General features: G+C 39.7%; 1 protein-coding gene across 1 annotated transcript in view; it reads right to left on the bottom strand.

Moving 5' to 3' along the window:
* LOC133641713 (cyclic nucleotide-gated cation channel beta-3-like) overlaps nucleotides 1-24,028 on the bottom strand; it is a 68,929-nt gene that overhangs the window by 1,532 nt on the left and 43,369 nt on the right. Inside the window, exons 24-38 of the mRNA XM_062035656.1 lie at nucleotides 22,200-22,301; nucleotides 21,970-22,124; nucleotides 17,077-17,271; nucleotides 16,720-16,928; nucleotides 16,072-16,122; nucleotides 14,464-14,550; nucleotides 13,167-13,231; nucleotides 12,938-13,060; nucleotides 12,635-12,776; nucleotides 12,401-12,560; nucleotides 8,659-8,756; nucleotides 6,838-6,921; nucleotides 4,095-4,213; nucleotides 3,861-4,007; nucleotides 2,916-3,096 (exon numbers count right to left, since the gene is read on the bottom strand). Coding sequence (XP_061891640.1) covers nucleotides 2,916-3,096; nucleotides 3,861-4,007; nucleotides 4,095-4,213; nucleotides 6,838-6,921; nucleotides 8,659-8,756; nucleotides 12,401-12,560; nucleotides 12,635-12,776; nucleotides 12,938-13,060; nucleotides 13,167-13,231; nucleotides 14,464-14,550; nucleotides 16,072-16,122; nucleotides 16,720-16,928; nucleotides 17,077-17,271; nucleotides 21,970-22,124; nucleotides 22,200-22,301 — 1,918 coding nt within the window. The remainder of the gene's footprint in view (nucleotides 1-2,915; nucleotides 3,097-3,860; nucleotides 4,008-4,094; nucleotides 4,214-6,837; nucleotides 6,922-8,658; nucleotides 8,757-12,400; nucleotides 12,561-12,634; nucleotides 12,777-12,937; nucleotides 13,061-13,166; nucleotides 13,232-14,463; nucleotides 14,551-16,071; nucleotides 16,123-16,719; nucleotides 16,929-17,076; nucleotides 17,272-21,969; nucleotides 22,125-22,199; nucleotides 22,302-24,028) is intronic.

The raw sequence follows: 24,028 nt of genomic DNA, 5'->3' as shown, positions 1-24,028 counted from the left end.
TAATTTATTTATCTTATTTTACTAATTTTTAAAAAAAGTACCTTATCTTCACCATACCTGGTTGTCCAAATTAGGCATAATAATGTGTTAATTCCACGACTGCATATATCGGTTGATATCGGTATCGGTTGATATCGGTATCGGTAATTAAAGAGTTGGACAATATCGGAATATCGGATATCGGCAAAAAGCCATTATCGGACATCCCTAGTTACAAGTAAATAGACAAATAAATTGGTCGTGTTTCTCAAGATGCGGAAGGACAGGAAGCGGCAGAAGCAGCGTGCTGGTAAAAGTCTTTTAATAGTAGTAATAGTAATAATAAGGGATGTCCGATAATATCGGACTGCCGATATTATCGGCCGATAAATGCTTTAAAATGTAATATCGGAAATTATCGGTTTCAAAAAGTACAATTTATGACTTTTTAAAACGCCGCTGTACGGAGTGGTACACGGACGTAGGGAGAAATACAGAGCAGTTGCGTCTCCCAGTCGTACTTGCCAACCCTCCCGATTTTCCCGGGAGACTCCCGAATTTCAGTGCCCCTCCCGAGGCAACCATTCTCCCGAATTTCTCCCCATTTCCACCCAGACAACAATATTGGGGGCATGCCTCAAAGGCACTGCATTTGCGTGCCGGCCCAATCACATAATATCTACGGCTTTTCACACACACACAAGGCATACTTGATCAACAGCCATACAGGTCACACTGAGGGTGACCGTATAAACAACTTTCACACTGTTACAAATATGCGCCACAATGTGAACCCACACCAAATAAGAATGACAAACACATTTGGGGAGAACATCCGCACCGTAACACAACATAAACACAACAGAACAAATACCCAGAACCCCTTGCAGCACTAACTCTTCCGGGACGCTACAATATACACCCCCCGCTACCCCCTACCCCGCCCACCTCAACCTCCTCATGCTCTCTCAGGGAGAGCATGTCCCAAATTCCAAGCTGCTGTTTTGAGGCATGTTAAAAAAAATAATGCACTTTGTGACTTCAATAATAAATATGGCAGTGCCAGGTTGGCATTTTTTTTCCATAACTTGAGTTGATTTATTTTGGAAAACCTTGTTACATTGTTTAATGCATCCAGCGGGGCATCACAACAAAATGAGGCATAATAATGTGTTAATTCCACGACTGTATATATCGGTATCGGTTGATATCGGAATCGGTAATTAAGAGTTGGACAATATCGGAATATCGGCAAAAAAGCCATTATCGGACATCTCTAGTAATAATAGTAGCGTGAGGCTAGCATGAATGAACTAGAACATAACATGGGCTGTACAAACGTAAGCTGTCACATAGAGCTGGCGAAACCGGGTATATAAGGGACGTGATTAGTGTCGGCAGCAGGTGGGGACACCAATCAAACAAACAAGTGTCGGGTGTGTGTAGTCAGCGCCCTTAGCAACAAGGACTGTAAAGAAAGGCGGAAAGGAGCACTGAGAACAGAACAGAAACACTAAACTAAGACGAATCATAACAAACACAAGACAAGACCTGTCGTGAGAGGTCATGACTTAAAGAAACGCCACACCTCAAATATACGCCTTCTTTTTCACTCAGGAAAAGAAATGACACATCTGGTTGGAATTACCGTACTTGTCTACCTTTTCTCCCCATGACCGCAATTCAAAAAGTTCCCCACACTACATTCTAACCACAGCAAAGTGCGAGGCAATGGTGCCGTGAACCAGCAGGCAGTTGTGGGGGAATTCCCCTTACCTTCAAACGCAAATACGGTAATCACCTTTACTGCAGGGGTGAGCAAAGTGCAGCTCACTTTTTAATCTGCTCTTGGCATACTCTTTTTTTAATGAGATACAGACCCTGACTGAAGTGAGGACCCCACGGGGTCTCCAACCTTTTTTCATCAGAGAGCTACTTTTACAAAAGGAAAATAGCAGTACTACTCATTTTACTCTGAGTAGTACTACTACTCAGTAGTAGTACTGAGTAGTATTTTACTACTCATTTTACTCTCGTTTATTTTCATAGATTATTTCAACCCAAACAAAAGGAATTCGCTTGTTTTTGCCAGATCGTTAACGATCTGATGATGATTTTCATCTACGTCTAAAACGCCTCCTTGTGGTGTAGATACTACAGGTGGAACTAAAGAAAAAACAGAACATCGTGTCAAAGTCCATTCATTTCAGCGTTTTTAAATCATGGCAGCATGGCTCATGTGGTAGAGCGGCCGGCCAGAAACTTAAGGGTTCGTGGTTCGAATCCATCTGAGTCACTGCCATTGTGTCCTTGGCCATGACACTTCACCCACCGTCCTACCACACTGGTTTAAATGTCTCTTAAAAATGGAGATAATGGGTCTCACAATGTTAAGCGCTGCGAGTCTCTAAAGAAAAAGCGCTATACAAACATAATTCACCTCACTTTCAACTTCAAATGTGAAACTAATACATCTCGTTTTATCAACACAGTATTATCTACTTACAATAGCATTCTTTTTGTATTGTTTCAGTTTCACAAATTCCTCAGTAAATTCACCAAAACATCCCCGCGGAGTTATTGAATCTATTTAGGTGGTTAGAGAGCCACCTTCCGCAGCTAGTGGGTCCATGACGATGACTTCTGTTTTGTTTGATAAACCGTTTTACTGCCGTGTTACAGACATCGTTTGGAAACAATTAAGGTATGTGAATAAACATTTACAAGATCTCTCTGTGTGAATAACTCATTTCACAACGTAACTGTGGCTTATAGTCCTGTGTAATTTAGTGGGTGCGGTCAAAAGTAGGGAAAATATGTTAAACAATATATGCCAATATTGTTGTATAATTAAAGGTCTCATACCTAACAGACACCTCATACTCTCTGCAGTTGAGTAAATATATATGAGAATATAGTGTGTGTTCAAAGGTAACCTGCAGTGAGACACTGGACTTGTTGGTCTTCTCTTTAACTTGGACCATGGCTCCTTTAAGTCCAGCCAACTTTTCAGTCATCTCCAGGGCGGCTCTTAGCAATTTGGGAGTCTCGGGCTTGACAGGGGCTGTCTTAGCTTCTTCTTTGGCTTCAGATTTCTTCCCCTTTGTGAGCATCTTTCTGAAAGGAAATGATGGAAAGAGAATTCAGATAAAAGCAGTTGTTTTTTTAAGCATTTTTGATGCATGTACACTACCGTTCAAAAGTTTGGGGTCACCCAAACAATTTTGTGGAATAGCCTTCATTTCTAAGAACAAGAATAGACTGTCGAGTTTCAAATGAAAGTTCTCTTTTTCTGGCCATTTTGAGCATTTAATTGACCCCACAAATGTGATGCTCCAGAAACTCAATCTGCTCAAAGGACGGTCAGTTTTGTAGCTTCTGTAACGAGCTAAACTGTTTTCAGATGTGTGAACATGATTGCACAAGGGGTTTCTAATCATCAATTAGCCTTCTGAGCCAATGAGCAAACACATTGTACCATTAGAACACTGGAGTGATAGTTTCTGGAAATGGGCCTCTATACACCTATGTAGATATTGCACCAAAAAGCAGACATTTGCAGCTAGAATAGTCATTTACCACATTAGCAATGTATAGAGTGTATTTCTTTAAAGTTAAGACTAGTTTAAAGTTATCTTCATTGAAAAGTACAGTGCTTTTCCTTCAAAAATAAGGACATTTCAATGTGACCCCAAACTTTTGAACGGTAGTGTATGTGCTAGGGCACACATCTTAACAACTAATTACGGGCTCCTTGTCACCTTTGAGATGAACAAGATTATTGTTGCATGTGGGTGATATGACGAATCTCATTATGATTGAAACTAGACACACTCCAAACTCGTAGAAATGGGTCATATAAAACAATATACATTGCTAACCGAGCTTTTTTGCGCAGCAGTTTCTTGGATTCCGGGTAGTGGACCAGAATTTCATTCAGGTCTTTCTTGTCCAGGATGAACAGATTGGCAAAGCCATGAGCAATTACATTTGCAGTGCGCCTGTTGCCCCCACCTACGGAAAGTAAACTGCCAATCAGACAGAAGACACGGATATTTTAGATGATTAAAGAAAATACACTTAGCAATCATGAAGCACATTTAAAACATCCTTACCTGATCTCTCCAAAGACTGAGCCAGCTCTGAGAGTGACAAACACGGTTTTCCCATCTGGACCGCCAACCACTTGGACTTCCCCAGCTTTGATGATGTACATCTCCCGACCAACTTCCCCCTGAGGGGGAAAATTGTGGCATCGTCAAAGCTACACCTTGGACTGGTCACCTGTCAATCACGGGATCAAGGCCGCGCCATGCTAAATTGAGGCCCTTTCTCACACTTTTTTTTACTTATGCCAAAAGGATTTTATATTTTGTTTTTAATCAAACTTGAATTACATTTTATGCACGTTTTGTACTGTTGTATATTTGTTGGTCGTGCGATGGGTGATGAGCCAGGAAGACGCCAACGAGGAATCGTCGAACAAAAAGCTTTATTTGTTTCAGCGAGCCTTAGATTGCAGCTGCAGCTCCAAGAGAAAGAGTATGGGCCGGATCTCTCTTCTCCTGTGTTCTTGAACAACTGTCCTTAAATACCTTTTACATAAAAACCCTTACTCTTTGTATGTTTGTAGTTCTAGCCTTGGAGCCGGTCAGTCTGGCCAGTCAATCTTTCCCTGACATTATTCCTCTGATCAGTTTGAGTCGGGTGACCTCCGACTCCTATCCTCTACTCCTACCTGTGAGGGCTTCCTACCAGATGTTGCTAATGTTTTTATCCATACCTGGAATCCAAACCTGGATTCCAGGTATCAGGAGGGAAAGAGCCACCACTCTCAAGAGAGCTTTTGATGGACATGTGCACCTTTGAAGTTATCTAAGGCAGTGGTTCTCAAATGGGGGTACGTGTACCCCTGGGGGTACTTGAAGGTATGCCAAGGGGTATGTGAGAATTTTAAAAAATGTCTGTCAAAAAGAACTGTGAAAAGAAATGCAACAATGCAATATTCAGTGTTGACAGCTAGATTTTTTGTGGACATGTTCCATAAATATTGATGTTAAAGATTTTTTTTTTTGTGAATAAATGTTTAGAATTAAGTTCATGAATCCCCAAAGAGGGCACTTTAAGTTGATGATTACTTCTATGTGTAGAAATCCTTATTTATAATTGAATCACTTGCTTATTTTTCAACAAGTTTTTAGTTATTTTTATATTTTTTTCCAAATAGTTCAAGAAAGACCACAACAAATGAGCAATATTTTGCACTGTTACACAATTTAATAAATCAGAAATTGATGACATAGTGCTGTATTTTACTTCTTTATCTCTTTTTTTTAACCAAAAATGCTTTGCTCTGATTAGGGGGTACTTGAATTAAAAAAATGTTCACAGGGGGTACATCACTGAAAAAAGGTTGAGAACAACTGATCTAAGGGTATATTTCCTTAGTAGAATAATCCTCCAAAGCAGTGGTCCCCAACCACCGGGCCATGGCCCGGTACCGGTCCGTGGATCGATTGGTATCGGGCCGCACAAGAAATAAAATAAATAAATAAATAAAAAAAAATATTTGTTTGTTTTTTTAAATTAAATCAACATAAAAAACAAAAGATACACTTACAATTAGTGCACCAACCCAAAAAACCTCCCTCCCCCATTTACACTCATTCGCACAAAAGAGTTGTTTCTTTGTTATTAATATTTCTGGTTTCTACATTATATATCAATATAGATCAGACCTGGGCATTCTGCGGCCCGCGGGCCACATCCGGCCCTTTGTGCGTCCCTGTCCGGCCCGCATGAGGCCAATCATAAATTACAAATTAAATTTAAAAAAGTATCTATGTCGAGTGTGCAATACAACGGTGCTGCTTTTGTTTTGAAAAGCGTTATTTGTATTACTTCCGTGTGGACGTATGCGTGTGTGTGATTGTGAGTGAATGTGAACAGCTGCAATCACAAATTACAAAATAAAGTTGAAAAAACATCTATGTCGTGCGCGCAATACAACTGTGCTGCTTTTATTTTGAAAAGTGTTATTTATGGGCGTATGTCCGTGTGTAACTGTGAGTGAAGGTGCACAGCGACAAGTGATGCACGGTTTACACCCGAGACGCTAAAAAGAGAAAAGTTGATGATGAATGGCGTGTTTCCAACAAGACATGGACTGCCAAGCAACGTTCCCTCTAACTAGTCATTTTCTGCCGTACAAACCAGGCCAAAACCAACTTGTCATCTGTCACCAACAAGCATACCACTAAACCACTAGGTGCGTTTATGGCCACACAAAAAGTCGGACAACTCAAACACCACACAAAGTTACACTATGACTCCTCAGTCATATGTGTGCTTATTTTACTGTCATTTATTATTAATGTTAATTTATTGATATTAATCATGGAATGCTGTTACTAGAGAAAGTTACAGGAATGCACACTTCATTCTATGCTTACATTTCATTGTGCAACATGAGGATGTTTAAGGGGAACTAAATGTGATCTCTGAAAGGGGTACAAATGATTTCCAAAGCCGTGCTTTTGGTATAAAGTTAAGTTAGGTTAAATGAAAGTATTATTATTATTATTATTTATCTGACGGTATATATAAAAAATAATATTGAGCAAAATTTAATTGAAATATTGTCGATGTGGCCCTCCAGCAGTGCTCGGGTTGCTCATGCGGCCCCCGGTAAAAATTAATTGCCCACAATACAGTTTGCAGGATACAGTCCGTAAGCACACATGCTTGTATTTTTTTATGACAAAAAAAAATAAAAAAAATACCATCCATTTTTAGACAGTGAAAGTCCCACACAAGGCAGAACATGCAAACGACACACAAAAGACGCCCACAATTCACCTTTTTGCAGACATAATCGCCTGGAAGATAGACAACTGAACGCAGGCTTTTTAACATGTCAAAAATCATCTGTTGGTCACAACCCTGTTAAAAACAAACAAAAACAATGGATTTAGTCAACATCTGCTATCTGGTATAGTTCACATTCAGGTGAGTTGGATAATAATTTCTTATTAGTCAATACTACAGTGGAACCTGTTTGAGTCTGCAATCTATATGCTGACCATCACATGAAATTTGAAGGGTCATTTTATACAAATCTGACCGTTTATGTCAACATGTGTTGTAGTATTGTCAAGTTCCTCAATAACGCTAAAAAAAACAGCAACATGACTAGTTACATATATATGTGTGTGCAGAGGTACTTCCTGTTATGTGCAAAGGAAGCTTCAAAATAAAAGAATGACAGCATTAATCTGGATTCTACCACAGCAACTAACGAAATGCAGCTATTTATGTATTTATTTTTTCAAATCTGCACATTAACAAAAACTTTATTGTCATCAACAAACTGCCTTAGGTTCACAAATCTTTTATTATCACTACGGGTGTCACGATCCGTTGTTGATATAGGATATTGGTCCAATATCAAAAAACAAGTCGGATTGCATCTTGCGTGTTACTTGTGCCGGACAGACAGTTAATAAGCAAACAAGGTTGCCTTTTCTTGTATTTTAGTCAAGTCATTTACAAAAGATAAACATGGTAGGCTGTAGGCTACTATAGCAGGCAGCTACACAACAGCTAAGCACACAATAGCACACAAGCTAAACGTATGTAATAAATGTCGTTAACTGAACAATATTACAGTCTAAAACATCAACGCTTGTAACCTGCAGCACTTGACTGCCAAATTAAACCAAGATCCTATGCGAAAGCTGTGAATAATGGAGGTGAACCAGATGAAATGGATATTGTCTCAGCAGAACAGCAAGTGGTCAACTTTCTGCACTCAAAGGAAATTGAAATCATCATCAATACCATCGCAACATGCATCCCACTGAACGGAAGAAACAACAACGCCACGCCAGTCGTCCTCGTGAAACTCGTAAACAGAACATCTAAAATGGCATTGCTGAGACAGGGAAAGAAGCTGAAGGGAGAACAGGAAGTGAACAAAAGTTTTAGCAACTGTTATGTAAAAGAAACGGGGTAGGATTAAATAAGCTCTGCTTCTTCCTACTCCTTTTCGAACATGTTGAAAAGAGAAACTGGAGATTGTGATGTATCATGTTGTATGCTTGCATGTTCGAAATAAACTCAAACTCAACTCAATTTAACTTAGTTTTATCAAGGTAACGAGCCTCTGGAATAGCGAACAGTTTGTCTCAGTACGGTCCATTGATTTTTTTATTTTGTACGATCCAATTTAATCCAGTTTGTTGCTCTTCCTCACATTACAGCAGGTAAGGTGAAGCCATTTAAACAAAAGCTTTGGCCTACAAAAGTGGCTACCTTAGCAAAAACTTGAGGGTTCCAGTTTTGAATCCAGCTTCTGCCATCCTAGCCACTGCCCTTGTGCCCTTGGTCAAGGCACTTCACCCACCTTGCTCCCAGAGCCACCCACACTGGTGTAAATGTAGCTTAAATGTAGATAATGACACTAGAGAAAAAAGTGCTATTTAAATATAACTCACTTCACTTCACAATGGACAACCCTAATTATCACCCATTCTCATTATGTCTCTGAGCAAACTCACAAGAAAATGTTACAGCAATTTGGTTATGGCGACAACCGCCTACGTTAACGTGAGTCAGCCAGTCAACAGGCGGTCAACATGAACAGGTTCCACTGTATGATTGTAATATGCTTCCTTTTACCTGAAAGAGAGGGACTTTGCTGACAATGGAATAATTGACATCGATGGCGATGTCCAGACGCATTTTATCTGGTAACTGAGTCAGCAGCTCCTGTTCATCTGGATGGTGGACAACTTTCAGTAAGTTCTACCCTGTATACCAGACCTGGGCAAATTAAGGCCCGGGGGCCACATGCGGCCCGTTAAGCTTTTCAATCTGGCCCGCCGGACATTCCCAAATATTTTTTTTAGATCTTTAAGATGGAAAGTGTAGCTGCCATTATGATGTGCAGTGATGTTTTCAAATTACCATAAGTCTTGAACTATACAACATATTTCAATGGTTGCAATCTGCGCTTTTGCATGATATTTTAGTGACTAGTGTTGTCCTGATACCAATATTATTTTGATACTTTTCGGTACTTTTCGATACTTTTCTAAATAAAGGGGACCAGAAAAAATTGCATTATTGGCTTTATTTTAACAAAAAATCTTAGGGTGTGGCGGACCGGTACTTTTCAGAGGCGGTATGGTACCGAATATGATTCATTAGTATTGCGGTACTATACTAATACCCGTATACCGTACAACCCTACTAGTTATTATGGTAATCTACAAACCCCGTTTCCATATGAGTTGGGAAAATGTGTTAGATGTAAATATAAACGGAATACAATGATTTGCAAATCCTTTTCAACCCATATTCAGTTGAATGCACTACAAAGACAAGATATTTGATGTTCAAACTCATAAACTTTATTTTTTTTTTGCAAATAATCATTAACTTAGAATTTAATGGCTGCAACACGTGCCAAAGTAGTTGGGAAAGGGCATGTTCACCACTGTGTTACATGGCCTTTCCTTTTAACAACACTCATTAAACGTTTGGGAACTGAGGAGACACATTTTTGAAGCTTCTCAGGTGGAATTCTTTCCCATTCTTGCTTGATGTACAGCTTAAGTTGTTCAACAGTCCGGGGGTCTACGTTGTGCTATTTTAGGCTTCATAATGCGCCACACATTTTCAATGGGAGACAGATCTGGACTACAGGCAGGCCAGTCTAGTACCCGCACTCTTTTACTATGAAGCCACGTTGATGTAACACGTGGCTTGGCATTGTCTTGCCGAAATAAGCAGGGGCGTCCATGGTAACGTTGCTTGGATGGCAACATATGTTGCTCCAAAACCTGTATGTACCTTTCAGCATTAATGGTGCCTTCACAGATGTGTAAGTTACCCATGTCTTGGGCACTAATACACCCCCATACCATCACACATGCTGGCTTTTACACTTTGCGTCTATAACAATCCGGATGATTCTTTTCCCCTTTGGCCCGGAGGACACGACGTCCACAGTTTCCAAAAACAATTTGAAATCTGGACTTGTCAGACCACAGAACACTTTTCCACTTTGTATCAGTCCATCTTAGATGAGCTCAGGCCCAGCGAAGCCGACGCCGTTTCTGGGTGTTGTTGATAAACGGTTTTCGCCTTGCATAGGAGAGTTTTAACTTGCACTTACAGATGTAGCGACCAACTGTAGTTACTGACAGTGGGTTTCTGAAGTGTTCCTGAGCCCATGTGGTGATATCCTTTACACACTGATGTCGCGTGTTGATGCAGTACAGCCTGAGGGATCGAAGGTCACGGGCTTAGCTGCTTACGTGCAGTGATTTCTCCAGATATTCTGAACTCTTTGATGATATTACGGAGCGTAGATGGTGAAATCCCTAAATTCCTTGCAATAGCTGGTTGAGAAAGGTTTTTCTTAAACTGTTCAACAATTTGCTCACACATTTGTTGACAAAGTGGTGACCCTCGCCCCATCCTTGTTTGTGAATGACTGAGCATTTCATGGAATCTACTTTTATACCCAATCATGGCACCCACCTGTTCCCAATTTGCCTGCACACCTGTGGGATGTTCCAAATAAGTGTTTGATGAGCATTCCTCAACTTTATCAGTATTTATTGCCACCTTTCCCAACTTCTTTGCCACGTGTTCCTGGCATCAAATTCTAAAGTAAATGATTATTTGCAAAAAAAAAAACAAGTTTATCAGTTTGAACATCAAATATGTTGTCTTTGTAGCATATTCAACTGAGTATGGGTTGAAAATGATTTGCAAAACATTGTATTCCGTTTATATTTACATCTAACACAATTTCCCAACTCATATGGAAACGGGGTTTGTACGTCACAGCAGGTCAGACGAGGCACCAAGCAGTGTGGGTGGGTAGCGTTTCCACAGCGGTAGCCTGAAATGTGGGTGTCAGGGACAGACGTGGAAGGAGATTTTTACAAGAAAGTTCTAAAGCTTAGTGATATATCACACACGGTATATCAGATTGTTTATTTTTTGGTTTTTTTACCCTTCACGTTCATATTTCGCTGTGTTTGTTGCATTTTTGTTGCATTTGGCTTGATTGTAAAATATGTCGATTGAGAGGGGGTGTAACGTTCATATGTTCTCAATATCCAAGGTTTTATCGTTCATAAATGCTACTGCTGGTTGTCTCCACAAGCTGGATAGTGTGTACCACGGGGCACTGAGATTCATCACCAACTGCGCTCCCCTTACTCACCATTGCGTATTATACTCAATGGTTAACTGGACATCTTTATGTGCTCGACGCCTCAATCATTGGTATGTTTTCATCTACAAAACCATTCTGGGTATCACTCCATCTTATCTGTCTTGTCTTTTAACAAACAAACAAGGAAGTCACAATCTTCGTTCAATGAATGTTCTGCAATTTGTCGTCCCCAAAGTAAGAACTGAACTGGGCAAGAAAGCATTTAGGTTTTCAGCACCGAAGGCTTGGAATAACCTACGATCGAATATTAAACTTCAAACCCTTGTTACATTGAATGAGTTTAAAGCTTCTGTGAAAGGATTATAAATGATAAATGGGTTATACTTGTATAGCGCTTTTCTACCTTCAAGGTACTCAAAGCGCTTTGACAGTATTTCCACATTCCCACACACATTCACACACTGATGGCGGGAGCTGCCATGCAAGGCGCTAACCAGCAGCCATCAGGAGCAAGGGTGAAGTGTCTTGCCCAAGGACACAACGGACGTGACTAGGATGGTAGAAGGTGGGGATTGAACCCCGGTAACCAGCAACCTTCCGATTGCTGGCACGGCCACTCTACCAACTTCGCCACGCCGTCCGGATTGCAGTCTACCTTGTCTGTATGCACATGTGTTATGTGAGCAAGTTTTAATGTTGTAAATGTGATGTTTTATGTGTTGTTTACTGTTTTTTAACGTAACCTTGCTGCTGCCCTCTTGGCCAGGTCTCCCTTGGAAAAGAGATCTTTGATCTCAATGGGATATTACCTGGTTAAATAAAGGCTAAGTAAAATAAATAAAAAAATAGAAAAAAAGTAAATTCCATTCCGTTTTTAAGGCGGTCTGTCATAACCTTTTTAGCATTCAATCAGACTTTATTGTGAGGTTTTGTATTAGTTTTCCTAAAAATAGATATATCGGCCCCCAGACATATTTTTTTCTCTAAATTTGGCCCCCCGAGTCAAAATAATTTCCCAGGCCTGCTGTATACAGTACATCTATGTCTAAAATGGCAAGTTTGAAAAACAATCTGTTGTTGAATCATGTGAATATTGTCCAAATAATGCCACAACTCAAACAGAGCCACAGGTCAATAGAAGTCCAGAAAGGTTAGAAAAACATCAACACTTGTAACCTGCAGCACTTGACTGTTCAACTTGAAGGTCAAATCCGTTTACCAACTTACCCAGCATGCCTTGTGATTGCCAGGTGTAGTTGTACCATGTTTTGACGCGGTTTTGGACATCCTTGGGGATGCGATACGAAGACATGTATTTAATGGTGTTGTCCATACAGGTGCGGTAGTAGGTCTGACTCGCTGTGGCTGCGCCAACAACATCACGCATCTGAGAAAAATGCATCGATTATGTATATCTGTGTCTCTAATTCATTACCAGCACTGGTTTATTTGAAAACATACTTGGCCAATCATGATGGAAAAGGCGAAGACTCCCACAAAGTAGTTGATGAGTTGGAAGACGATCTCAAACAGGGTGGTGGGATCTGGCAACCCCCCGATGGTGATAAGCGTCTTCACCGCAAAGTAGTAACAACGGATGTAACTGTGGTGAGGGAGGACACAACACAGAAGGCGGTGTGTACTTTCACCTCAGCACAACTGGCAACCAGAGAGATTATCACACAGCCATCATTGAGTTCTGTTGAAAACCGCATTACAATGACGCACACAAAGCCAAAAACTAAATGTGATTGTTGCACCAACCTGTTGCCTTTGCCGTCGTACACCCACTTAGTGGAGCCCAGTCCATTGTAGGCAGAGCCCCAGTAGTAAAGGCAGGCGTTACAGTGGAGGCAGTAGAGAAGATACGTGGTGGTACGGATCACCCTGAAGGACACATCCCAGCGCGTTATGTGTGACAAGGACGACCATTTTGGTTGAATTCTGAAGAAATATAAGTTTGTTCCACCATATTGCATCCTTGGCAGCATACCTGTAAACGTAGGCTTTGGTCAAGATTGCCTCTAAGCGCTCGTTGAATTCAAAGAATGAGTTGATCTGTTGAAGCATCGATACAGAAATGCTTGAGAATTGTGTTGACGCTGATCTTACTGTCGGGGTCATGCAGCCACGTGCACAGACGTTTTGGCGGTGTGGGCGCTCAGACAGAATTATTCATCAAATGTTATTACTAACGGTCAATCTGTGTGGATTCCTGCATGGAAATGTCCCTTATATTGAAATGCAAATATTGACGGGTATGCCCTCTTTCGAGCTGGACAAGGCTCTGAGTTGCTGCTTCATTTTGTTTAGGAAACGTCAAACATAATGTTGTTAGCGTAATGTTGTGGTTTATTTAGCGTCAAACAACATCAGGGGATTACGGTATATAAACATTGTTATTTCCTGTCTGTCTGATGCTGCGTGCCACAGGCGACGCACCGTAGGCTGCAGATGTTTGCGTTGACACTAAACACTACAGGAGGAGGGGGAGAAGGCTGCCCTCAAGCAGTTTGGGAAGGAATTCTAACTCGAACTCAAATATACACTACCGTTTAAAAGTTTGGGGTCACATTGAAATGTCCTTATTTTTGAAGGAAAAGCACTGTACTTTTCAATGAAGATAACTTTAAACTAGTCTTAACTTGAAAGAAATACACTCTATACATTGCTAATGTGCTAAATGAGTATTCTAGCTGCAAATGTCTGGTTTTTGGTGCAATATCTACATAGGTGTATAGAGGCCCATTTCCAGCAACTATCACTCCAGTGTTCTAATGGTACAATGTGTTTGCTCATTGGCTCAGAAGGCTAATTGATGGTTAGAAAACCCTTGTGCAATCATGTTCACACATCTGAAAACAGTTTAGCTCGTTACAAAAGCTACAAAACTGACCTTCCTTTGAGCAGATTGAGTTTCTGGAGCATCACATTTGTGGGGTCAATTAAACGCTCAAAATGGCCGGAAAAAGAGAACTTTCATCTGAAACTCGACAGTCTATTCTTGTTCTTAGAAATGAAGGCTATTCCACAAAATTGTTTGGGTGACCCCAAACTTTTGAACGGTAGTGTATGCCCATCAGATATCAAAACATATCCGAGGGAATTGATGACGGATCGTAATTTTTATGTAAATTCATTTATAAAAAGGGTTCCACTTTTGAGCAGCACTAGGGGTCTATCTGTGCACGTGCCTGGTGATGCCTGTGATGGAGTGTGACCATTACTCTTGTAACGTTGCTATCGGTAAGCCATTTTTTAAACTGTAAACGTTAAATGGCAAAGCTCACCTTGAGTAACCTAGGCAACCGTAGAAGAGGGTTGATGCCAGTTTTGAAATAGAAGAGCTCCAGCGGAGCAAGACTGGCAACGTCGAACTGAAAAGAAAGATGGTGATACCTCAATGCTTCTTGATAAGGGTAATGCATATAAAATAAAATAAAAGCAAAGTAGAGAGAGACATGCATTAATTACACTACACAGAGCGATAACAACACTGTCAAGCTGACCAACTTTTGTCAGAACAACACATGTCCCTGGTTTCAGGACTCAAAGCCTAACTTACAGGAATTCTCCAGGATGTGACAAAGTACTGTATTTTCTTGTTGTGGCTATGTTTTAATGGCCAGGCGACGACCACAACATATGCATGGAGGGTCGTCTAGCTCAGTGGTTCTCAACCTTTTTTCAGTGATGTACCCCCTGTGAACATTTTTTTTAATTCAAGTACCCCCTAATCAGAGCAAAGCATTTTTGGTTGAAAAAAAGAGATAAAGAAGTAAAATACAGCACTATGTCATCAGTTTCTGATTTATTAAATTGTATAACAGTGCAAAATATTGCTCATTTGTTGTGGTCTTTCTTGAACTATTTGGGAAAAAAAGATATAAAAATAACTAAAAACTTGTTGAAATATAAACAAGTGATTCAATTATAAATAAATATTTCTACACATAGAAGTAATCACCAACTTACAGTGCCCTCTTTGGGGATTGTAATAGAGATCCATTTGGATTCATGAACTTAATTCTAAACATTTCTTCACAAAAAAAGAAATCTTTAACATCAATATTTATGGAACATGTCCACAAAAAATCTAGCTGTCAACACTGAATATTGCATTTTTGCATTTCTTTTCACAGTTCTTTTTGACAGACATTTTTAAAAATTCTCACGTACCCCTTGGCATACCTTCAAGTACCCCCAGGGGTACGCGTACCCCCATTTGAGAACCACTGGTCTAGCTTAGAAGTGAGTACAGTAATCTACAGTAGAATACACTCAAGGCTACTATATTGGGTAAAAAGGTGATTATATTGGTGTTATTTCATATTTACAGGTCTCTAATAATGTTATTTTTTTATTATTTAGATAGATGTAAAAATGTTTTTGCTTTAACTGAAAATATTTGATTTATTATTAATAATAATCCTACTTCGTGGAAATGTGTTTACCACAGTCAGGCCTGAAACCAATTAGCCGCGATAAATGGGGGACAACTGTACAATAATCTGCCAATGTGTAAGCCCCTTCTCTATAGATAAAGGGTGCCAAAGGAGCGGCATTTGTATTTCCTTCCTTTGGTAAATATTCCATACATAAAATTAAACATTATCAAGGAGGGTTTGAACCAAAGAAGAAAGATAAAATATTGAATGTTTGTACAAAACATCACATTGTTAAAATACATTTACCAGCTTGGCATAGCTCAACCTACACTGGACTGGTTGTATAATGTAAAAAAATAAATAAAGAAAAAATTTAGAATAAATGTATTCATTATTTACATAATTATCATATTAATGTGGCCTCCATATGCTGTCATCTTTCTGCAATAGATTGTACACCCTGTTTGTCGATAAACATTAGAAGTAGACTACTAAACTTCTACTACTCACCTTGAAACGTTTAGTTTTCATGTAATTCTTTCTCATTTCTTTCTTGTCACACTGTGGAAAAAAACACATCTCATAAATAATTCTCATGTACACTACCGTTCAAAAGTTTGGGGTCACCCAAACAATTTTGTGGAATAGCCTTCATTTCTAAGAACAAGAATAGACTGTCGAGTTTCAGATGAAAGTTCTCTTTTTCTGGCCATTTTGAGCGTTTAATTGACCCCACAAATGTGATGCTCCAGAAACTCAATCTGCTCAAAGGAAGGTCAGCTTTGTAGCTTCTGTAACGAGCTAAACTGTTTTCAGGTGTGTGAACATGATTGCACAAGGGTTTTCTAATCGTCAATTAGCCTTCTGAGCCAATGAGCAAACACATTGTACCATTAGAACACTGGAGTGATAGTTGCTGGAAATGGGCCTCTATACACCTATGTAGATATTGCACCAAAAACCAGACATTTGCAGCTAGAATAGTCATTTACCATATTAGCAATGTATAGAGTGTATTTCTTTAAAGTTAAGACTAGTTTAAAGTTATCTTCATTGAAAAGTACAGTGCTTTTCCTTCAAAAATAAGGACATTTCAATGTGACCCCAAACTTTTGAACGGTAGTGTATATATAAAAAAAAGATATCTTTGGCACTCACGACTATGTCCCCTCCATGGACAAACTGCAGGCGCGGTTGGAAGATGGTGATGTCCAGGATGTAAATGAGGTCGCAGAGGTAGTCGGTCAGCAGCCAGTAGTAAATATTGTCTGCCGTCTGGTAGGGGAAGGCCCAGCGAACTGGGATGAACCACACGTTCCAGTTCCACGCCAAAGACACCAGGAACATCCACAACACGTACATCAGATCTGGGGATAAGCGGATGGAGGGAGTGAAGATGAGCGAGACAATAAGATTTGGTCTGAGTTGCTGCTTGTGCTAAGCTAAAGCATGCTATTTGTGTATGAGGATGGTGGCGAGGGAAGGTGGAAGGGGAAGGGAGGGCAGCGTGCTCACTGGTGAAAGGGTCGATGCTGGCAGGGAAGCGGTAGTGCACACAGGCTGGTATCCATCGATGGGATTTCACCTTGGGCCTCGACTTCTCCTCTGCCTCACTCTCTCCTTTTCCTACCGACGGACCAGGTGGCTCCTCGTCCTCGTCCAGGGGCTCAGGAGCAGGGGCAGGTTGCGGTGCTGTGGCTTGAGGAGGAGCTGCTGAAAGGTCACAGGTCATGAGGAAGGTTGTATGAAGAAGGCACGACTGCTTATGCTGGACCTTGTCTTTGGGGTCTGGCCTTCTTTGCTTAAAACCCCTTCCTGCAATAACCCTCATTCTTGCATTAGAATCAGTAAACAAACCTAATCAATGGGAAAGTCCTACAGTACGAAGGAGAATTATGGAATAAGACAATGTTTCCTAACTTTTTTGAATGGAGGCACATATTTTACAGTGGAAAAATCTCACAGGATACACAGGACAATTATGTACCTTCTGCCATCTTGTGAAATACTGTTTAATTGCCCTGTCTTTCACTATACATCACTGGCACTGCAGTGTTTCCCATAAACTGCCAAGATACCTGTGGCGGTGGGGGCGTGACTATGGGCGTGGTCACCATGACATCATCGAGTAATTTGCATAATATACTACAATGATATTATTTTCTCTAAAAAGGCTCAAAAAATGTATACTTACTATTTAATAATAACAGTTTTGTTTTAAACGTCCGTCCATCCATCCATCCATCCATTTTACAATATAATTACAACACTTTATGTACATATTTATATACAGATTTGAACAATAAGTTATTCCCTGAAATATATTTATTAATTGTGGTTCTTACAAAAAATATATCTTGTAAAAATATAAAAGCTAAAATGTCTCTTAAAGCTCTGCCCCTTTAATTAGTGCATACTAAATAATTTAACTTTAGCCTACTACTACAACCATATTATTTACCAGCAACATAAAGTGAAACAGAGGCAGAGGTGTCCTGCCACAGTCAGTAACAAATAAACAGAAAACAGTAGTGGTGGTAGATAGACACATCAAACATCTGATCCACTGAACAAAGAGCTCCAAAAATCTTGATCCTACACTTCTCTTTTGTAAAGTAAATCTGAACAGCCGATATGGGCATCTACATCAACTATATGATTTGCCTGAGAAGCTTGACAGGACACACACAAAAAAAAAAACAAAAAAAAAAAAATCAAAAAAAAAATTTAAAAAAATAAAAAAAATAAAACTTTTTTTTTTGTGGCGGCCTTAATTCTTTCGTGGCGAGCCGCCACAAATAAATGAATGTGTGGAAAACACTGCATTGATAGATGAACAAAGGTATCATATACATTTTAACTACACCTGTTGATCTCTCACGGTGCACTAATACACAGTGGTTGGGAATCACAGGATTAATGGAAGCAATTTATGCGGCATGGGAGCGCAGTACTTGCCCGCAACTAGCAGAAGCACTATTGATTCAGTCTCCACTCGTGACCTACTTCCATGCTATGGCATTTCCTATGGGTGGCATCAATCAGCTAAGTATGACACATTAGGATAACAATTGATTCATCAGTTGTTCAATTTCTCCATAATTATCAATATGTGTTTTTGTCATGCACCAGACACTGCAGCAATGTGGTTGTTTCTTTGTGTATAAATATATACAGTATATATATATATATACAGTATACAATTTTTATGCAGCTGGGATAGGCTACAGCCACCCCCGCGACTCCGAGAGGGACAAGCAGTATGGATGTAAAAATGGATGGATAGATATCTTATACATACAAATGCATAAAATTGCAAAAATAACGAGTGATTGAAGACATTTTACTTTTAGATTGTCAATCAACATATTATTGTCTAAAGGTGCCACACATTAGAACAATATGCAATAATTTACTTTAAAAAATGTTTGGTTTAATGCAGACAGACTCAGAGCTTTTGTCTTCATCGGGGCCAGGAAACGCGAGCATATAACCCCAATTCTTCAGAGTTTGCACTGGCTCTCTGTTCATTTTAGAATTGATTTTAAAACCTTGCTGTTTGTTTTTAAAGCTTTACCTGGACTGGCACCTCAGTATATCTCGGACCTCATCCAAATTTACACTCCTGCGCGCGCTCTGAGGTCCGAGAGCCAGCTCCAGCTCATGGTGCCCAGGACGAGACTTAAAACCAGGGGAGACAGGGCCTTCTCTGTGGTCGGCCCTAAGCTCTGGAACACCCTGCCCCTCCATGTTCAAACTGCTTCCACAGTGGAGTGTTTTAAGTCTCGTCTTAAGACCCACTTTTATTCTTTGGCTTTTAACACTACGTGAGTTGTGTGGTCTTCTGTCCTCTGTGTTTTTTTTATAAATTTTGATTTCTATTTTACTGTTTTAATTGGTTTTACCCTTTGAAATAGTTTTTTTTAATCATATTTATTTTTTATATTGTTTTTATATTGTTTTTTTATTCATTTATTTTTTGTTTTTATTCAGTCATTGGTGGAGCATAATATTGTTTTTAATATTGTTTTTAACATGGCTGTGCAGCACTTTGGAAACATTCTTGTTGTGTAAATGTGCTATATAAATAAAGTGGATTGGATTGGATTGGATTCATCATGCCATTAAACCAAATAATTATTGATAAAAACGATACAGTGTTTGTAATGTAATTTAATCGTAATGTATAATAATAACGCAATTAACCATTTAAAATAATATTAACATTTTTATTTCTCATTACTGTAGGATTTTTTTTACCATTGTACTGTAATTGGTACATTGAATTCAATAGTGTTTATCACCGTCTTTATCAAAGTCCTGGCACTTACAACCTTCATTGGCCCTATGTGGAATTATTTAGCAGTCGTTTACAATTAAAAGAAGAACAGACACTGTCTAAAAGCCTATTGTTGGAACACTCAAGAGTTACGCTGTGTGCTTGAATGCCTCATCGGGTGAACAGCTGATTATGCAGGTAGCACAGTGCTCAATAGATTGGTAGACAGTACACAGTAATGAAGTTTTTTATGACTCTGTGTGCGTTCTATGAACAAAGAAAACACACACATTAAATGATTAAAAGGACTCAGTGGCCAGTATCTATCGAAAGCAGGGGTCTCGTACTCAATTTACCTGGGGACCGCTGGTGATCGTGTCATGGTGAGGCTGGCTCGCACAAAGTATTCACTTCAGAATCACGTGTTAACCACGTGATTACATTCTCTAACTACTTGGAGCCAGCAGCTTTAGTTTTCCCCCAGAGTTATAAATGTACAATTGAATGTAAAAATGCAATATTTTGACACTGTAGAGATCCCCTGGAGATGGTTAGAGACACTTCAGCTTGCTTACAGGAAGTTGCTCTTTGTGTTGCCCAATATGTGTTTGTTGTGCTGTCATTTTTATGTCTGAACTCAGAGAGTGCGGGCAGCAATTACACAAAACTATGAAGTTATGTAGGGACACACAAAATATGGCGCTGCACAGGCCCGGCCCTCACCAATCTGGCGCCCTAGGCAAGATTTTAGGAGGCGCCCCCCCACATCGGCAGTGAAGTATTACAGTCTAATAATACAAACATATGATTCCAGGAATAAAATGAAATGATATAATATAGATGAAAAACCAAGGAGATATATGTATGATGTTAACTGATATGCAAATAAGATTAGATTCAATTTATTGTCATCATTACAGTGAAATGCTGAATAGCAGAATGCAAAGTAACAGTATAATATATTATATGAGAATGTTATGTTATGATTATCTTTAACCGAATCACAGCAGTGCTCAAATTAAAAAACAGCATTCCCTCTCATGTGAGATTGCTTAATTAACATTAATGATGTGCACTTTAACAACTAGGCTTACAACTATACCTAATATATAAAGGGGTGGAAAAGTGACTATTACCTGCAGGGCAAACATTAGCTAACCAGAACGCAATAACAATGTAAACAAAAAACACCTGCTTAAAAGATCTAATACAAATGTCCCTGAGGAATGTAAGGTGGGAGTACTGTAATTACCTAACGTTACATTATTATTTTCCATAACAATTTAGCCCCCTCCACAATATTAACCCAACGTTAAAACAGAACTAGCTATTTATTGATTAGCAATTGCCGAATCATGTAACATTAGCTTAATGCTAAAAAGCCAGGTTACTATCACATTCTGTAACAGACAAATAATTTCATGTAGGCTAACGTTACCTACCTGCTACCTCTGTCTTTTTCTCGTTTCTCCTCCTCTTCTTTTCTATTTTTTCTTCCCTGGGCACCTGACAGTTTTGGCCGTTTTGACGTCTTGTGTTGATTTTTTGATGTGGTGACATCCAAAAAGAGTCATGATACGGGAAGGGAGGGGCGCACCGTGTGGGGGGAGAGGACGTGTAATGTTGTAACAAATAACATTTTTATTAAATAGGCTTTACTTTGCATTTTAATTAACGTGGGATTATTTTTTGTATTTAGAAATAATAGTACCAACTTTTTTTTTTCTTTTTTTTTTTCTCTCCAACATTTGTGGCACTGGCGTGGCGCCCCCTGATGGACAGCGCCCTTAGCATTTGCCTATACGGCCTATGCCACGGGCCGGCCCTGGCGCTGCATGGCATAATGGCCCACGAGTTTGAGACCCCTGATTTAACCTGTCCCAACTCTTAAAATAACCTACATCCATTTTTCAAAAAAGACTTAGCCACTAACGAATGACACGCAGGTGCAATGTTTGGCTGTATGATAACCGAGACAAAAAACGGGGCAAACCTTTGGCAGTCATGAACCAAATCATATGAAAAGTGGGAAGTACCGATGCATGTAGATGCACATTTTTGTTGTCTAATGTAAAATGTGTGCTGTGTGGCACATTAAAGGTTGGGAAACAGTGTCCGGTGTCACTCACAGGGGACGACGCTGTCCTCATCCGAGCTGTCAGGATCTATGAGTTTCTCTTTAGCCTTCTCCGTCCTCTCTTTAAACATGCGCACCAGCTCCTGAAGACGCTCGCTGACCACCGCACTCGTCTGACTGGCTGACGATGAGGGACGTTCTCGCAGGCTTCAAAGTCAACACACGTGTTACTATGTGCAGACTCTTATTTTAGGATTGTGTGTGTGCGTGCGTGATACTCACGGGTCATCGCTGCTGTGGAGGCTCGACTGACTGGGCCAGGCTCTGACAGGGATGCTTGCCTCTTCATCATCTTCTTCTTCACTTTGAGACTGCAGCCTCCTACTGTTGAAGCAAGATGGGCCGTGTCACAAATTGACAGTTGCAGCACACGACACGTGTGATGGATTAGTGGATGATGTAGTGCAGTTGGAGAGAGGCTTAATGAACAGGTGACAAGATGAATGGTGTCTGGAGGGGGAAGGGGATGTTGTATTCGTTAAGTCTTACATCTTTGTCCAGACAGTCCTACGAGTTCCTCCACTACATGGTTGGAGACAAGGTTTAAGAAAGGGGAGTGAGTGTCAGAGTGAGCGTAATGTTCAGAACAACAGAGTTGACACAATAATGCATGTTATTTACTTTCACTGCATTGTGCTGACAGTCAGTAGCTAAAAGCACAATATGATCTTCTTAGTGCGGTCACGATTATAAAGCGGTACAACATCAACAACAACAAAAACAGCACAAGTGAGGAGAACTTCACAATACATCACAACAAACAAAGACAAAATGTGTTGGTTTGCTTTCAGTGTCACAGGGTTAAAACCAGTTCAGTGGAACCTCGATTTTGGTTCTTGACCAGGGTTCGCAAATCCAAAAGTTTGTGTAGTGAAGCAAATTTCTCCATAAGAAACAATGTAAATATGAATAATGGGTTCCAGCCTCAACAAAAGTCCTTATTTTAGTTAAGGTTTCAAACCTTAACTAAAATAAAGGCTAAAATAATAGACCGTTTGTCTACTTTGAGCACAATATAAAGTACAATACAGCACTGTATATCAAACAAACATAACAAGGAGGTGATGGATCGACTGTCTCTTTACTGACTTCCGCCCTCATTGTGCCCTATTGACTCTGTTAAAGTTAAAGTTAAAGTACCAATGATTGTCACACACACACTAGGTGTGGTGAAATTTGTCCTCTGCATTTGACCCATCCCCTTGTTCACCCCCTGAGAGGTGAGGGGAGCAGTGGGCAGCAGCGGTACCGCCTCCGGGAATCATTTTTGGTGATTTAACCCCCAATTCCAACCCTTGATGCTGACTGCCAAGCAGGGAGGTAATGGGTCCCATTTTTATAGTCTTTGGTATGACTCGGCCGGGGTTTGAACTCACAACCTACCGACCTCAGGGCGGACACTCTAACCACTAGGCCACTGATTGACACCTTCAAAAGCAAACTTAAGACTCATTTATTTGTTCAGGCTTTTAATTAGCTACTCTTGGGCTGCTACGTTTTTTATCTTTTTTTTGTATTTTTTATATTATTTTATATAGTGCTTTTTATATTGTCTTTATATATTTATATTGGCCTTTTATATTGTGCAAAATGTATCGTATTCTAACTGTTTTGTGGCTTTTGTCTGTGAAAGGTGCTATACAAATAAATGTTACTTACTTACTAATATATATGACTTACTTCACCAATTATTATTATTAAATTATTACTATTATTTATTTATTTTATTGTGATTACTTATGGAGTTTATTGTGAATAAATTGGGAACAGGAAGTGAACAAAAAGTTTTAGCAACTGCTATGTAAAGAAAAGGGGTAGGATTAAATAAGCTCTGCTTCTTCCTACTCCTTTTCGAACATGTTGAAAAGAGAAACTGGAAATTGTGATGTATCATGTTGTATGCTTGCATGTTCAAAATAAACTCAAACTCAACTACTTTTTTAACAATCTAAAACAAGAACAACAAGCTAAACTGTCCTGTATGTGCTGCTCTGCCAATGCGTGCACACGCACACACACACAAGAAGTCCCTTTGGTGCCCTCACAAACGA

Source organism: Entelurus aequoreus, linkage group LG24 (assembly GCF_033978785.1).
Source record: "Entelurus aequoreus isolate RoL-2023_Sb linkage group LG24, RoL_Eaeq_v1.1, whole genome shotgun sequence".
NCBI lineage: Eukaryota > Metazoa > Chordata > Actinopteri > Syngnathiformes > Syngnathidae > Entelurus > Entelurus aequoreus.
This window is presented reverse-complemented; position numbering and strand designations above follow the sequence as displayed.